The following is a 17216-nucleotide window of genomic DNA, read 5'->3' as shown; positions in this document are numbered from 1 at the left end:
TAGAGATAGAGGTGATGTGGAGTCTCCCACTACATCCACAAGCAGTTAACTATTTCGGGGCAATAATCCCCACTTCCAGAAAAGGGCTGGACCCAGTAAAACATTGTCTGTCTTTCTTTTAACTAAATGATAGTAGCCAAGACTAAGTTGTTTTGAACTGTATGTTTGACTGCACACAACAGAGGTTCACATGCACTTAACGTTTATGTCATTTTTTTCTCTTAATCAAAAGTAAGACAATCATAATTGGTCCCCCGGCCGTATCCCACTTATGAGACGTGATTCTATGATTTAGTTTATTCCTGCCCATTCCCACTGCAAGAGTGAAAGCAGCTGATTTCTATAGAGTCAGCACTTGATCAAAAGGATGATCCAGAAGGCAGCTGCATTACCAACTAAATAATCAAGTAACCATGTATTGTCCCTTGTCATTAAATTTTACTATTTAATTTCACATGTGCAACCATGAATAAATAGAAAGCTAGTTTGATCTAAATCTGACAGCACTCAGCACCTTCAAAGTTTAGAACAGATTTGGGTCTCTGGATGACAGTGCTATAGAAACACCAACACAAAGCTTCCTTATGTTGCAGCTGCAACGTTAATTTTTCAAAGTTTCTGCGTGGTTTGATGTGCACTGATGTAGCCCAGCTTTTGACAAGCAGCTGACAGAAGAATTTCTGCTCCTATATCAAAGTGGTTACATTAATAAAACTAATACAAAAAGAGAAAGCAGATGCAAGCTTTTGTGTTGGGCAATTAATTAGGAAAAGCAGCTGACAACTAGGTTCTAGAGCTGCATGTTTTCAGTTTCACAAATCCCAGGACATGACTGCTGGTAAAGATACTGGCAGGCTCACCTTTTGCAAAAATTTCCACAAGATGGGCACAGTATCTTTGTCCCCTTTCTGTTGGACAACATGGGCCAGGTGCTCAACTGAGATCCTCTTCCTGCAACTCCATATCCGAGAAGAGTGCACAGTACTGTCGTTAGGAAGATGGGGTAGGAAGACTGCAGGGTCCCCATAAATAATTTTCACTACAGGGTTGGAAGAAAGTCTTTCATCTTCACTGATTTGTTTATTCAAGTCCAGAAGAGTTTTATCCAAAAGCTGCTTAGAGAACATGGTGTATGTGTGAGAGGCATCATAAAAACGAAATACACAAAAATAACCCTTTTAAACTAGGATAAGGTAGATATACAAAAGCTGTTTCAGCATCTTCCATATCTGTTGTAATCTGAAACACAGCTCTATGCAATTTCTGGAGCTTGCCCCAGGCATTAAGGTTACCATGGGGATGTTGAGCTTGACCTCAACAAGGCTCTATGTATTCATTCCAAAGTGTAAGATTGGAGGAAGGTTACAATGGAGGGTACACCAGCTTACTCCCTTCAACAAGCAAGTACACTTAACTAATGAGCAGAACCTAACAAGCATACTTAATTCATTAAACAGAACTATTTAGTACTTTGCTTCTTTCAATTCATTGATATTAATATTTATCCCAGGATTTAATGGCAGAATAGGCTAAAGAATAAAGACTGCTGTTACCATCCATAATTTGGTGGAAAGCCCACAGGAAGACAAGAACACAACAACTATCACCTGTTTTCTAGCAACTGGTGTTACATACTGCCAACATGATACAGGCCCAACTAATAGCCTTATCTTCCATTAATTTGATTTATGGACCCAAGATAGTATAGCACTTTGTGTCTACAGCACAGAGAAAGAAGGCATACTGCTTTCCTTACATTTAACCCACATTTTGCCCAGTGTCACCAGTTATATGTTATGGAGCATATAAACCCTCCTTTAATTTAAAATTCAGCCCAGCTTGTTAGCAGCATGCTAGAAATCCTTTCTAAAATTAGTGAATATTGTTGCTATTAGTTCTTTATCTGAATGTAGCTCTCACATAAATTCTCACTTACTTATTCAGATAGAAATGGCAACACAAAGAAATAAGTTACATATGGAGTTTCACAATAAATACTTTATAGTTGCACTACTTTATAGCTATTATTTGTCTTTGCTAGCCAATGCACTCTTTGAATGCATTTTTTTACCTTTAGTTCAGGTAGAATTACGGTGTGTGCAACACTTCTTTCCCAGTTATTTCTGTGCTCTTTTGTGGAAAGCTGGCTGTCAAAATGCACTGGCCCTGCAAAAGATTTATTGCATTTATTCTGCCCCCAACTACCCAGTTATTTTGCTTGATTAAAAAAAAACTCCTGGGGTTTTTTTTTTTGGCAGAGCTCCAGAAAGAAAATAATCACTTTTCTTCCTTACATTGCTACTGTAACAACAGAATAATGCAGAGTTCTGTATGGACTCCATATTCTTTCCACAGTGAAGCATTTCAATGTACAGTTGAGTGACAGATGCAGAAGTGATTTCTCCAAACTTGTACAAGAAGCCACATGCAATTCAGTGGGGCGAAGATTTAAAAAGGAACACTGCAAGTTACTGCGTTGTAAAAAGAAGTCCACAGAAAACTTTGGTGGGTCTGTTATTTTCCCCACTAACCTTTGTTTACTATCACAAGCACTATCATGCAGTATTATGCAGGTTAATGAAGAAGGCACACAACATTATTAAAGATACAATCAAGGACTTTTTGGAAAGATGTAAGTTACCTAACCCATAGAAATCCCTTAATGAAATGAGCGTGACCATGAAATCAGACTAAAAGCCAGGTATGCCAACCGCCCATTGACAGATGGCTCAGTGATTTTTCAAGGGTAAAATATAGCCTTCTTTTAGTCACTCTTGGCCACTGCTCCTCCCAGTTCCTTTGAAATATATTGCCAAAACATGGGCTACAATTCTTGTGTCTCGACATGAAAGCAACATTCAGCAAGCTGCTCTCCTTACATTGTCCTGCACGTTGGTCCTTGAGAAGGCTACACAGAATGAGATGGATAACATTAGTGGTTTCATCAGCACTCTTTCCAAGAGTATTGATCAGCTGCTCTAAGTCCTTATGAATATGGAACAGCAAGAAGTTTACTGGATCCTGAACCGGTGGCTTTATGATCTGCAGGAGAGACTGAACAACAGAACCTACTGTTCAGAATTCTTGTCTGTACGACATGTAAAGGAACATTTAATCACAAAGCTAGCTATTTAAAAAAAAATTTAAATTTTCCTTTAACATAAAGATAAATGAATTAATCGCTACAATATAAGGGGAACCCATAATTCTCTTGAATTTAATTTTCTACTACCATAATCAAGAGCTATGCTTTCAACCTATTGATTTGTTAGATTTCTATCCCACCTTTCCATCAAGAGCTCAAAGCAGCATATACTCTGCTCCCTCCTTCCATTTTCCCTGCAATAACAACCCTGCAAGGTAGGTTGGAGTGAAAGAGAATCAGCAGTGAGCTCCATAGCTGAAGGTGGACTTAAGGCGGAGTTTTCCCAGTGCCAAACCAACATCTTAACTACAGTATCATATTAGTTCTCATAAAGCATGTTCAAAATCACATTTTTCACTCAATTCTGGAATGCAGATTACTTTAATCGCAATGTATTATTTAAAAATATCAGTAATATCTCTCTATGGGCAATGAGCACTTGCATAAAAAAAAAACAGACCTTGGGCATTTCAGGTTACAGTACTGCATGCTCTTTGCTAAGAGTGCAAGTCAGGAAATAGCTAACTCCAGACCCATGTGATAATCTTATTTGATCAAGCAAATCACATTTTCAGCTAATTCTAGCGTAAAGTGGTAATATGCAGGCTACTTTCAGAAGCAGGATGGGTGTGGGAGAAGTGAAGCATAAGTATCTGAGGGAAAGGAAACTACAAGACTCCATCTGGAACAGTTTTTTTTCAAACTTGGCAACTTTAAGCATGCTGACTGGAGAATTCTGGGAGCTGAAGTCTACACATCTTAAAGTTGCCAAGTTTGAAAAATGCTGATCTAGAAGAACCACAACATGGACTCCATTTTGTTTCCTGGCAACTTTGAAGCATACACAGAACAATGGCAATATCCAGGGCATCTTATGTTCCATAATCATTAAACACATAATTGTAGTTATAATACTTTAATGAAGTTGTTACTTCTTAATTGCTAACCATAATATGACTACTATTATGGCCTCATAGCCTTAGCACCTGTTATTATTTTCTCCTCATAATACTGAGAAAACTTGATTTTTCAAGTAACTCCGTTTTAGACTAAGTCATCATCTGTTCCTGCACTACAATGCATTTCAGAAAGAAGCATATAAGTTGTAATTTTCATTCAAAAGAAAATACCTGGGCATCATATGAGGCTCCCAAAAGCAATGCCAAATGAGTGAGCAAGCGAATCAGAATTAGGACAGCTGGAGGTAACTCCCTCTCAGATGTGATCACAGGACTCCTTTTCCCCGGATCTCCAAGTATGTGGCCTCTGTGTGTCCTGTCCTGAATATTCCTGCATAGATATTACACAGGGAAACTTGCACATTTTTCCTACTTTTCTTCAATCATTTCCAGATACTAGGAATTATAACATAAAATATTTACCATCCAAAATGGCGTAGGTATATTATGTAACGCACAGAAAGTTATAACAGTATTTGCTTTCACTAAGGAGTTGTAGCAAACAAAATTAAATATATTATATAAATGCTGAAATAATCCTAGAAAGTTGATGAAAAATATGGCAGTTATTCAGTGCAAGCGCTAGAAGATTCTGAAAGGGTTCTCTGTCAGCCTGCAGCCCATGTACTGTATGTAAATCACAAAGACCACCACTCTTGATGACAGCCAATGGTTGTAGGCTCATACTCTAAACTGCTCTAGTTAGCTCTTAGTATATCAAGCCCCTTCTGTGAGGTCTCAGAAATCTGACTTGTTTGAATAACATTGTCTTTCTTGTGAACTTTGCCTAGCAGTAGGAACACTCTTCCTTTGGAACTCAAGACTGTTATTTATGTATTTTGCACGCTAGCCTCATCGTGTTGTAAACACTAATGAACTGACTCCAAAGAGACCAGGAGAGTAGGCATAGTAGGATCATAATTAGCTAGAGTTACTCAGAATAAAGCCATGAAGTCACAAAGTTTATTCTCCCCCTCACTCAATGGACAGAAAATCTCAATGTTAATGTATGCTGATGATATGGCTCTTATTTCCTGCACTGAGATTGGCCTTAGAAGATTACTGGCCAGACTAGCTTCTTATTGTGAAACAGAAAAACTGAAGATAAATTACAAAAAAATAAAGGTAGGTTTTGGCAAAAGTAGTATTAAACACAGATGGAAAATAATGCCCAACTAATAGAGCAACGTCCCTCTTTTAAATACCTGAGCATCACATTTCATAAGTTCCTTTTATGGAAAGCACACTTATCTACTGTCTTGGCAACTGCCCAGCATACAGTAGGTGCTATTCTGACATTTTTCTATAAGGTAGCCCCTGCACTGAAAATATTCCAAGGTAAGATGATAGCTCAGATGCTGTATGGGGCTGAGATTTGGGGGTGGGATGAGAAGATCATTCCCCAAATAGAAGTAGTCCAAAACAATTTCATAAGGAAGATGTTGGGCCTCCTATTTAAGGCTGAAGGTCAGGCCACGTTCCATCACCGTTAGAATACATCTTGCATTGTTAGGTCACAATAAGAAACTAGAAAGCCTTCAAGAATCCCATCTTCTGAAACTCAGTTTTCTCCATTACAGAGCTGGGAATCAATAGACTAAGCTTTTGTCACCCATTCTACAAATGTATTCCCTACCACCTTTGGGAGAACTTGGAACAGAGAAAATATTAGAGACTAGCTTTTTGAAAGGGATGCTAATAAAGATGCATCTGTAGTACAATCATCCAAATTCTCATCTTGGTATCATCATTATAAAAAACATAGAAGCCTCTCCCAGTACCTGGTTAACATAACCAGTCTTCCATGAGAAGGGCTTTAACATCTCTTCGCCTGCAGACCATGCCCTCCGCATATCTCAAAGTGCGATTTTGTAAGCTCCCTGTGGAACAATGCTTCTGTCCTTGTGGTGTTGGTCAAGTGGAGGACATTATCCATTAGGTCCTCCACTGCCCCATATACAATGAGATCAGGGCCAAATTATTAATGGCAGATGAACCTAAGGGCTCTGACCTTGAAAAACTGATTTCTCTTCTTGCAGATGTGTTTCCAACTATCACAACCAAATTGCTACTTTTGCTCTGCTCTCATTTAAACTTAGGAAGAAATACTTAAGTTCTTAGTTGTAGTTTTGGCTTTATTTTGTTGTAACCTTTTAATATCTAATGCTTCTTTTATTACTTTATTTTACAATTTTACAATTTTATTGTTATTTTATTGTATTTTATTGCATTCTTACGACCTGTGGTTACAATAAACTTATTTATTTAACTTGCTTACTCAGAATGAAAACTGCCACCAGGAGTGTGTAGGTGATACTTAATCTAACTTGCAGTGAGGGCATGTGTGGATTGGATCATATTAGCTGCCAGGCATGGAAACTACATATGTACCCAAATCATGGTACCTGATCTTTTCATTTACAAATAAAATTTCCCTTCAGAATTCCAAGAAACTGAAATTCAAACCTTGCTTTTCGGAAGTTTGGCAGTGGGGTGTGGTTAACACCCCCAATCTGAACACCACAATCAACACAAACACCATGTTGCATAGGTTGACCACACTGAAAAAAAAAAGTAAATATTAAAAAGAGAAAAATAGTTCATCACCGTTCCAGTAAGTCCAATTGGCCTGTGATTAGAATATCCCTCTTAAATTATTAATCAAGGTAACATTTTTTAGTTAATTGGCTGAGGAAATGTTGCCTTAAGGAACATATAATATTGAGGGAAACTTAAGTGTTAAGTAAACTATACCACAGAACGCATTTAAAGAAATTTACTACAAAAGACACAACTCTCTCTCTCTCACACACACACACACACACACTCACATGAAATTTCCTACCTCTCCAACAATGCAGGGGTGACCATTTGGACATGCTGGTTGAATAAAGGGAAAAAAAGGTAAGTCGGCACTGGTACCAGAAATGGAACAAAGAAAATTCTGAATTACTCTCAAGATTCATAGTCTGACCTCAAAAAGCTAATGACATTGTACAAGGAAATAAAACAAGAAAAAAGGACATTCAAAATGCAAATGTCACATCATGCATCTCTTAACTAAATACTAGAAAGATGGACTGAGAGACCCTCCAACATTTATAATATTGAATGGTCTGGTTTTCAGGTCTTCAAAAACAGCAATACCATATGAAACAGAAGTAAACAAGAAAGCTGCATATTAGCTGCTACCTGTGTAGAAGATCTGTTGAGGCTTTAGCATTTCTTTCTTAGAAAGAATAAGGAGAACTATTCAGCAGGGGAAGCGTTCTACAGCTGTGCTGCAGAAGCCAAGTATAACTGATAAAAGTTCTGCATATCAACATAGCAGCAAGACTGGAATCACCATCTTTCCCAATGTTTTTCTACTTTTCTCCAACTAAAACTGCATCTCAGCATCCTTCTAAATGGAAGAAGTGTGTAGCTACTCTAACAAGCCACCCTACTACATTGCCTGATTAAAACTCCTTTTAAAATCAAAATTCACTGGTTGCTTTCAGGGATAGTTTGTGCAGTTCTGCAGATTATCACTGTATCTCTTACAGGACCTTGATATGTATGACTGGAAAATATTGGTGTTTTTATTTTCTTGTTGCATGCCATCACCAGGGCAGGATTATTAGTAAACATCTTTATAAATATTTCCTATTTCTGTAAGTTGTTTTACTCTGTGAGGTTCTTTAACGTATCACAAACTGACACACCTGATTTCACGCCAAATTGGCAGGTACAGCAACATGGGTACCACTGAATCTACAGACGCTTCCGCTTCCCCTACAAAATGCCATGCTCTTAACCTGTTGTCGTTGTGCATACATTCCTCCTTGGGTTCTACGTGGGCCCACAGCGAAGCTAGAAACCCCTGCTAGACTTGTTAACACTGCTTGGAATAGGAGAAAGGAAAAAGTTGCCTGGTGCACATATTCACAAGAAAGAAGGATGTAGAGGAGGGGGCAACCCTACACTGAGAAATTAGTGACAGAGATTTGGATTGAGCAGAGCAATGGAGAGGAGTTATGTGCATGGCGGAGGTGGTTAATTTCATTTAGAGAGAGAAAAGTTGGTTTCAACAGAGCAGGTTTGTGTTTTGGAGCTCAAATAATACCTTCATCTTGCATTTAGGTTTAATTTGCATTTTAGGTTCTTTAGCTTGCCCTTCTATGAAACGGTCTTTTATGACTAGCCACACTCCTCATGGCTATGATTTTGTCAACAGCCCCACCCCCCGCCACCTAAACACCATACCTATTTTGTTATGGTCCTATGACATTTTCTTAAAGATCAGCATGCAGGTCACAAGGCTAATACATTTGAGGACCATGACCAAAATGGATACTACTTGTATCCCTATGCCTTGTGGAAATAAGATACTGGAAAGTAGCCAAATGTACTCGGATCTATACTCTGAACATGTCTGCCATGACTTTCCCATCATACATCCAAAAGGATGATACTTACTATACCAATGAACATTTTTCATTCCCTGCCACTTCACAGCTTGAGCCAACATGTCTTCCGGCATAGTTGGCAGAAAAGCATTCTGGTAAAAGGGACAGATGGAAAAAGAGAATCAAGGTGGTATTAGATAATACACAGAGATAGATTTCTTTATGACTGACCAACCTAACTGCTCCAAACTCATTTTCTCATATAATTAAAAAGGAAACATTGAGAAATATCTCCAAATTTTAAAGGTATAACAGAAGGAGAGACTAGCAAACAAGTTGTTTGCCCAGCATTACCTCTGAAGAATGTCTGGAAGCTTCAACTGGTATGCTACATGGCACTTACTCTATTAACCAATAAGTGATCCTGCAATTGCATGATGCCTATACCAATTGTTTCCTAAGCATAATTTAAGCTGTTGGTGTTTATATTTAATGCTTTATATGGCCTACAGCATGGTTATCTGAAGGATAGCCTCTCCCATGATGGATCCATCCAGTTGTTAAAACATGCAAGAGAGGCCCTTGCCACAGATCGCTCCCAGTTTACAGAGTGTTTGATATCCACTTTCTCGACCTTTAGAACTGTGTTCTGTAGGCCTTTATTTCTCATTCATTAATTTCATTGTTGTTTCTTTCTGTATTCTTTAAAAATCTGTATTACATACTTTAGTAGTTGCTAACCTTCTTGAATATTCACATTGATAGGGAGGCAGGATACAAATCAAATCAATGTTTTTAAAAAAAAATAAGGGTTTACCTAAAGAACTAAGAGAAGTCTAAAGCAAAGTCCAGCAGGAACTTCCTTACCTGCATGGTATTGGGTGAGAATGCCAGATTCCTTAGAGGTTCAAGGATTTGATTCTGGCTAGAAAGCAAAACAACTGCAGTATGAACTGCCATTTCAATCACCATCACATTGTGGCCGAAAGACAGAGGGGGCAGGGTCAGCAAGGGAAGCTGATTAGTCACAAGAGATTCAGCAAATGACTCCAGTTTTGGAGAAGGAAGAACTCTGGAGTTCTGGATGAATTCTTTAAGTACTTCACATTGCTGAAAAAAAGAAATATTTTTTTTTACAAAAAATAAAATAAGGTTTTCCCATAGGCTCAAAAGGCTTACTTAATCCGTGGCATAATGATGATTATTTATTTACTTACTCATTCATTCATTCAATATTATTATACTTCGTTATCAGCAGTTGTACACTACCTACTTGAATAACTCTAGGAAGCTTACAATATACTAATACCAAGAGTTCTCTGGATAGTGTATGAATCCACTAACATAAAACACAAAAAGCAGTACAGAAAACACCACAACAGGTCCTATTTGGTGTATAGGTACAGTCTTGTCACAAATTTTCCAAATGGAAACAGCTGGGACAAACCACAACCCATTCAGGATGTGCAAAATATCTGATCATGAAATGTTCTAAGCTCAAAACTGCTGTTTTGAGTGTTCTGAGTAGAAAATAAGTAACACTTTCTATTTCATGCACAACCAACCTGTACTTAAGTCTACCCCAGGCATTTCTATGATGAGCATGATCTTTCCTTCTAAAGCAGCACTTATTTGCAGATCACAATCAAAACTCATTTACCTTCTGCTTAGGGTGAATATTTGAGTCTCTGCACCCATACAGTGATGTGACCTCTCTGAAGATAGCCAAGAGAAAATGAACTGCCAGTGCAGACTTGGAGTCTTTATATGTCTGAAGAGAAAGATACAAATAACCAAAACTGTTAAAAGTAAGAAACAAGATAATCAGGAGTAGAGCTACCATCTCTGGCTGACAGCAGAATCATTAAAAGAATAAAACCTGAAGTTATAACAAGACAGCCTTACACACCAAACTCTAAAGAGATATTAAATCACGGTTGTTTAAATGTTCCTAAAAGGTAAAGGTTCCCATTTAGTCGTGTCCAACACTAGGGGCCGGTGCTCATCTGCATTTCATGGATCAAGAGCCAGCATTGTCCAAAGACACTTCTGCAGTCATGTGGCCAGCATGACAGTCACAGAATGCTGTTACCTTCCCACCAAAGCAGTACCTATTTATCTACTCGCATTTGCATGCTTCTGAATTGCTAGGTTGGCAAGAGCTGGGGCGAATGTGGGTGCTCACTCCATCACATGGCGTTCAGGTCTTGAACTGCCGAACTTGCAACCTTCTGGTTGACAAGCTGGTGTCTTAACCACTGAACCCCCTAAATGTTCCTAGACCAATCTATATATGGCCAGACCAAGCTGTTTTTGTAAAAGGTTTCTCACCAAGTATGTAAGGCAAACTAGGCAAGGGAACTGGCATAGATTTGCACAAGAATCTCTATCCCAAGATGGCAGTCAAATTTATTCCACCAACTAGTACAAGTATTCTGGACTGGATTATTTTTGTCATTTTCAGCTTCTTGTAAGTAGACCTATCTCCCACACCAATACAACACAATATACAAAGCATGCTACAAAAAGATGTAGGAAAGAAAATAAACCACTGGAACAGGTTAATTAGAATCAATTATTCCAATAAGACCAAAGTGGATTAAAGCTCAGATCCTATGTGCATCTTTCTTACTCCCCACTGTGTTTTCCCTCAGATTCTATTAATTGAAGCAGTTATTAACAACTCAGCACATTGCAATGAAAAGTGCCAGCTTGGGCTTCAACTTTATGTACAGGAATACTTCTGGTCCTGGAAAATAAAAGTAGAGGATGGTTACAGCCTAGTGCTTTGTTTGGAAACATGTCCAGAAAACAAAACTAAGGTAATCTTGAATGACAGAGAGCATCTGGGAGGTGAGAAAAACGGGGTGAGCAAAGCTCCCCATGGCAGCCATGAGAGTTAAATTCCAAAGGGATTCACTGGCTCAAACCGGCAATGAGCTATTCTTGATGGAAAAATAGCTTTCCATTGTAAACAGTAACAGTAAAACTTCCTTCCAGAATCCAGACTGGCTATCTAACACTCTCTGGAAAGACCTTAAAAAAACAAAACAGAACAAATGGTATCTTTAAAATGATATCAACAAAAATCTCTTGAAGTCCAGCATAGCTAACAGACAACAGAAATGAATGGAGCATCCAAGAAATCCTTGAGTATTTTGTGCTTGTTACCAAATCAGAGAAGGCCCTCTTCACGTCAACCAAGAAGAGCTATGCTGCTCAGAAAGAAGGAAGTTACCTTCAGGAATGCTGCAATGCCCTCTGTCTGGCATTTTATCAATCCTTCTCCCACAGCATCACGCATGGCTTTGTAATTCTTGCCACAAACCAGGAATCGATCAATGCAACTGGTCTCTTGGAATCTCTGAGGCCACAAAACACAAAGTAAATGAACTTCTTAAAAGCTGCGTATTCACTCACTCATTCATTCACTTTGTCCCTACCACAGTCAATGGGATTCTGACACTTTCTTTAGAAAGTGGGGCAACTAGAAGCAGATGCTGCTTCTGAAAGTTAAACTTCATATTATCTATTAAGTAAAGAGGCACATGAATCCACTGGTCATTCAGAAGAACTGCCTGACCATGTCACCTTAGACAGATGCCTCTCCAGCCATTGTTTTACCACCAATCTCAATCAGCAAGACAATCTAATCAAGGTAAGCAAAACACAGATCTTTTTACAAAATTCCTCCTAACGCCCATTCATTTAGCCCCTCCTGTTCATAGCCATCTTCCAGAAATAAATATTTAGAACTTGTTAACAGAAATATATCGGAATTACCTGTTGCTCTTTAATTATTTCTGATGGAAATACCCAGTGATACTGATGGTTATTCAAAAGCTTCTGTGTGAACTCCAACCCATACTTGTTAGTAAGCTTTCGAACAAGGTAGATTCTATACCAGTTATTTGGAGTATGACAGAAGAACTGCTCCACTTTTTTCAGGTGGAGTTGCTTTTCTTTTTCTTCACTACTATCTGCAGAAAGAAGGGAAATTAGTATTTATTTCTCAACACCACTACTGTATTAATAAGCAGCAGTTCTAAGAGGGTGGAGAACGTACCTTGCAAAGAGAATTTGCCTTGCAAAAGTTTTGTATTTACAAGAAAAGGACACATTCTAGTGGTAGCGTACTACCTGCAGGAACATGTTTTTTTCAAATAAGAACTCCAAGGATAAATCAGTTATACAATGAATAAGAACTTGCTCATGAGAGTTCTCTGGTAAGTTAGCATTTCCACGTGGCTACTATAATCCACTTGCCTGAAGTTTCATGAAGTTCAAAGATCACCTCTGCAGCTCTATCCATGCACAGACGGATGTTGGCAACTCCCTGCAAATACTCAATGGTGAATTCTTGGGAGACTGGACAGCTGCTGTTGTACTGATGAAAATAATTTTCCAGAAAATACCCATCCTTTGCCAAGCAGCTTGTTTTGTTTTCCTTGGGGAAATTTCCTGTTTTCTCACACATTGAATCCTGAAAATAAAAGAGTATTTTCCAATTTGATTATTGTTTTCCAATAATTTCCAATAATTTTATACCAATTAAAGCATCCAAATTAAGCCATTAAGTCTTCTCTATGAAAATAAAATATTTTATACCAAAATACCAAAACTGCTGGATTGAGAATTTAGACAGTTTACTGAATTTACTCAGCTCCTAAGGGGTGGTATTTTTTAAAAAAATATCTGGAATATTTTCAACAAAATAAAGAATTAGGTCTACCCTTTGGGAGCAGGCAATGGAACGGTGGAGGCACTGCCAACCCCAACATTCAACTGTCCTCATTTTAAAGCAGATGGAGGGGAAAATCGTATTCCAGCTTAAGGGTGAGTATTGGCCCTTAGTTTTGTAGATGCATTAGGGGATGGACAGGTTTTAGATCTAGTAGGTATAGGTTTAGCAACCCTGATCTGCCAAGCTTTGCACTTATTACTGAAGTACAATCAAGGGAGCCAGTTTGGTCCAGTGGTTAAGGCACCCGGCTAGAAACCGGGAGACTGTGAGTTCTAGTCCCGCCTTAGGCATGAAAGCCGGCTGGGTGACTTTGGGCCAGTTACACTCTCAGCCCAGCTCACCTCACAAGATTATTGTTGTGGGGAAAATAGGAGGAAGGAGTACTAGGTATGTTCGCCACCTTGAGTTACAGTATTTAGAGAAATAATAAAGGCAGGATAAAAAAAATTTATAAAAAGCTTGCTGCACTCATAGCCAAGTTTATCAGAGAAATTCTGTGTGGAGGCAGCAATGGAGACTCGCTCTGTCTTATGTTTCCTGGAATGCCCTTAACTTAAAGATTCCTTAAGTGGTAATTCCAGGGGAAATAAAAAATTCAGAAACAGGAGGACTACAGGAGGGCTTGGTATTAAGAACTAAGCCATGTTTCCAAAATTTAAAAACAAAAATCTGTCAGTCAAACTACAGCTCACTGTTTATCATTCGGCTTGTTAAAACCAGGAACATGGTGATAATCTCCAATTAGTAAAATTAATAAAGTATGTGCATTTGCAATGATCTACATTTTTTTAAATCTGTTCAATCGTGTCCAATTCTTTGAGAGTGCCTAGACAAGTCCCTGCAGTTTTCTTGGTAAGATTTTGGAAGTGGTTTGCCATTGCCTGCTTCCTAGGCCTGAGAGTGAGTGACAGGCCCAAGGTCACCCAGCTGGCATTGAGCCTAAGGTCGGACTAGAACTCACAGTCTCCCAGTTCCTAGCCTGATGGCTTAACCACTACACCAAACATTATTTAAGCTGCCATTATGTGATCCATGAAAAGCTGCTTCTTCTGTCCTAGATTCAGCAAATGGTAGCTTAGTAAATGTAAAACCAAACTGAAAAATGAAAAGACTGTAGAAAAATACAAAAATTCACTTTTTTAAAAAAAAATTCAGCCATTTACTCTAGATCTATAGAAGTCAATTAAGAACCAGGCTTGACTACATTATAGCAGATTCTGATCTTGTCCATTTTCAGATGATAGCATAACAGCAGCATCTCTCCCATGTCTCTGAATAGTTTGTCCTTAATACACTTTTTTTTTTTTTTGAGAAAATCGAAGTGCACAGGACCATAGCCTCCATAAAACAGCAGAAATAGGACAACTAGAAATTATTTAGGCAAAAATGGTTGTAATACCTTTTCCTTTAAGGAGAGTACCACACACTTTTTTTAAAATTCAAATATAATACTCTTTCCCCTCAACTTACTGTCCTCATTGGTCATGTTTCCCTCTAAAAGAAATCTGAAAAAGACACTTACCTCAAAGCAATTGACAAATAGCATGTACAGCTCTATTTTATCTTCCTTGTCCATGATGTGACTTGCTACAACTTGTGATAAATGTTCTTGTATATAGACTTTCACATCACTGAAGCTATGAAAAGAGAAATCTCCATTTATCCAGAAACAATGTAGGCATTTGTATTGTTTTTAATGATATTCAGGAAATAAAAAGATACCCTCAGAGACATAAGGATGCATTTCTGCGGTTGTATAACAAGGGGAAGGGAGAAGAATCAATTAAGTTTTAAAAAGTGATGTCTGAACCCTAATGAGGCCCACAATGAAAATGGTCTATGCAACAGCAATGCTAACTCTGAAGTAGAATGCTCTGTCCCAATTTATGCATCCCAGTTGAAAATCTTACCTGTATTTTAGAAGCAATTTTAACACCACAGAACGGATTACAGGAGTTTTATCCACCACATCATCAAAGGGGGACAAAGATTTGGTATGCCAGCTTTCAGGGCCTAAGGATATAATTCAAATCAGTCTGGAGAAACAGCACAATGCATCCCTTTAGGACAGAGCACTATTGATAGACGTTATGATCATACCTCTCAAAATTGCCTTGTGAACAAACATCAGATTGAACAGCTCTTCAATCACAGCTTTCTCTGGGGGATTATTGCCTTTGAAACACATTGTAGAAACCAGGTCTATGAAAAAACTGTTGCATAATTTACGGAAGTTGGTATTTTTCTTTATGGCAATGCTGTGGAGAAAATGGTACGTTATTATTTATCTAGTCAACTGCAGAATTTGCACTGCATAGCATGCGGGTTCAAGCCGAGAAATGCAGAACCAATGCAGCAACTGAAAGTCCTCAGAAAAATTATCTGCTGGAACCGGAACAAGGTTTACCTGAGCTCTTCAGACACTATGGGCTTGTAATCATCTGGTAGACTGACACAGCAAAATGGACAGATCATCTGTCCTGGCACCAGCCACTGTTTGATACAATTGTAACAATATACATGATCACAAGGAAGGTTTACTGGATCTCTAGGATCGTTCAAACATATTGGGCATGACCTTAACCCAAACCTGTGAATTCAAGAGGAAACATGTAAGTAGCAATATGCATTTAATTACAGAGTTCACAACAAAGTAACACAGATAAGCACAGTTCTACCCTCCACAACTATTTTTATTCATTTAGAGTATTTGTATGCTGCCCACTCCCATCACAGCTCAAGGTTGCTTCCAGAAATATAATAAAAGCAACAAAAATACAGTTAAAATGCCTTGGCAAGTAAGTTTGTTTTGAGCCCTATCTTCAAAAGGAGGGGCTTGCTTTAACCTCAGTGCCAGTCGCTTCCCCCACAGCCCCTGGCTTAGGAAAAGCAGAATTAATCACAGCTGTTCAAGGAATCTATGCCAAGACTCACCAACAGTGTTCCACTGGTGATCTAAAAGTGTGGAGCAGACTCCTCAACTTAACGTGCCCTAAACCAAGACCGTTATGATCACCTTGAATTGGTACCACAAAGCCACCAGCAACCAGAAAAATTACTTCAACATGGAGATATGCCAGACCTTAGGGAGGCTCTGCTACATTCTGGTTTAGTTACAATTTCCAGACCATCTTCAAGGAAAGCCACAGAAAAAGTACACTGCAATAATCCTATCTTGAAGTTAATAGCACATGAGTCACCCTTAACTGACCTTTTCTTTCCAGGTAATCATGCAACTGATTTATTTTGTTGTTGTTCAGTCATTAAGTCGTGTCCAACCCTTTGTGACCCCATGGACCATAGCACGCCAGGCCTTCCTGTCCTCCACTGTCTCCCAGAATTTACTCAAATTCATGTTCATTGCATCGGTTATGCTATCCAACCATCACATCCTCTGCCATCCCTTTCTCCTTTTGCCTTCGGTCTTTCCCAGCATCAGGGTCTTTTCCAGTGAGTCCTCTCTTCGCATCAGGTGGCCAAAGTATTTGAGCTTCAGCTTCAGTATCTGTCCTTCCAATGAACAGTCAGGGTTGATTTCCTTTAGGATCAACTGATTTGACCTCCTTGCAATCCAAGGGACTCTCAAGAGTCTTCTCCAGAACCACAGTTCGAAAGCATCAATTCTTCGGCACTCAGCCTTCCTTATGGTCCAACTCTCACAGCTATACAGCACTACTGGGAAAACCATAGCTCTGATTATATGGACCTTTGTCAGCAAGGTGATGTCTCTGATGCTGTCTAGGTTTGCCATAGCGTTCCTCCCAAGGAGCAGGCGCCTTTTAATTTCATGGCTGCAGTCACCGTCTGCGGTGATCTTGGAGCCCAAGAAAATAAAATCTGTCACTGCTTCCATTTCTTCCCCTTCTGTTTGCCAGGAAGTGATGGGACAAGATGCCATGATCTTAGTTTTTTTTAATGTTGAGTTTCAAGCCAGCTTTTGCACTCTCCTCTTTCACCCTCATCAAGAGGCTCTTTAGTTC

The 17216-nt window shown here is 38.8% G+C and overlaps 1 protein-coding gene across 1 annotated transcript in view; it reads right to left on the bottom strand.

Annotated features, from left to right (window-relative positions):
* RNF213 (ring finger protein 213) overlaps positions 1-17216 on the bottom strand; it is a 96467-nt gene that overhangs the window by 8200 nt on the left and 71051 nt on the right. Inside the window, exons 42-57 of the mRNA XM_063292934.1 lie at positions 15644-15826; positions 15337-15494; positions 15147-15249; positions 14759-14873; positions 12755-12975; positions 12276-12468; positions 11731-11856; positions 10153-10263; positions 9360-9602; positions 8563-8644; positions 6950-6984; positions 6571-6665; positions 4276-4435; positions 2880-3054; positions 2072-2166; positions 861-1112 (exon numbers count right to left, since the gene is read on the bottom strand). Coding sequence (XP_063149004.1) covers positions 861-1112; positions 2072-2166; positions 2880-3054; positions 4276-4435; positions 6571-6665; positions 6950-6984; positions 8563-8644; positions 9360-9602; positions 10153-10263; positions 11731-11856; positions 12276-12468; positions 12755-12975; positions 14759-14873; positions 15147-15249; positions 15337-15494; positions 15644-15826 — 2347 coding nt within the window. The remainder of the gene's footprint in view (positions 1-860; positions 1113-2071; positions 2167-2879; positions 3055-4275; positions 4436-6570; positions 6666-6949; positions 6985-8562; positions 8645-9359; positions 9603-10152; positions 10264-11730; positions 11857-12275; positions 12469-12754; positions 12976-14758; positions 14874-15146; positions 15250-15336; positions 15495-15643; positions 15827-17216) is intronic.

Source organism: Candoia aspera, chromosome 2 (genome assembly GCF_035149785.1).
Source record: "Candoia aspera isolate rCanAsp1 chromosome 2, rCanAsp1.hap2, whole genome shotgun sequence".
NCBI lineage: Eukaryota > Metazoa > Chordata > Lepidosauria > Squamata > Boidae > Candoia > Candoia aspera.
This window is presented reverse-complemented; position numbering and strand designations above follow the sequence as displayed.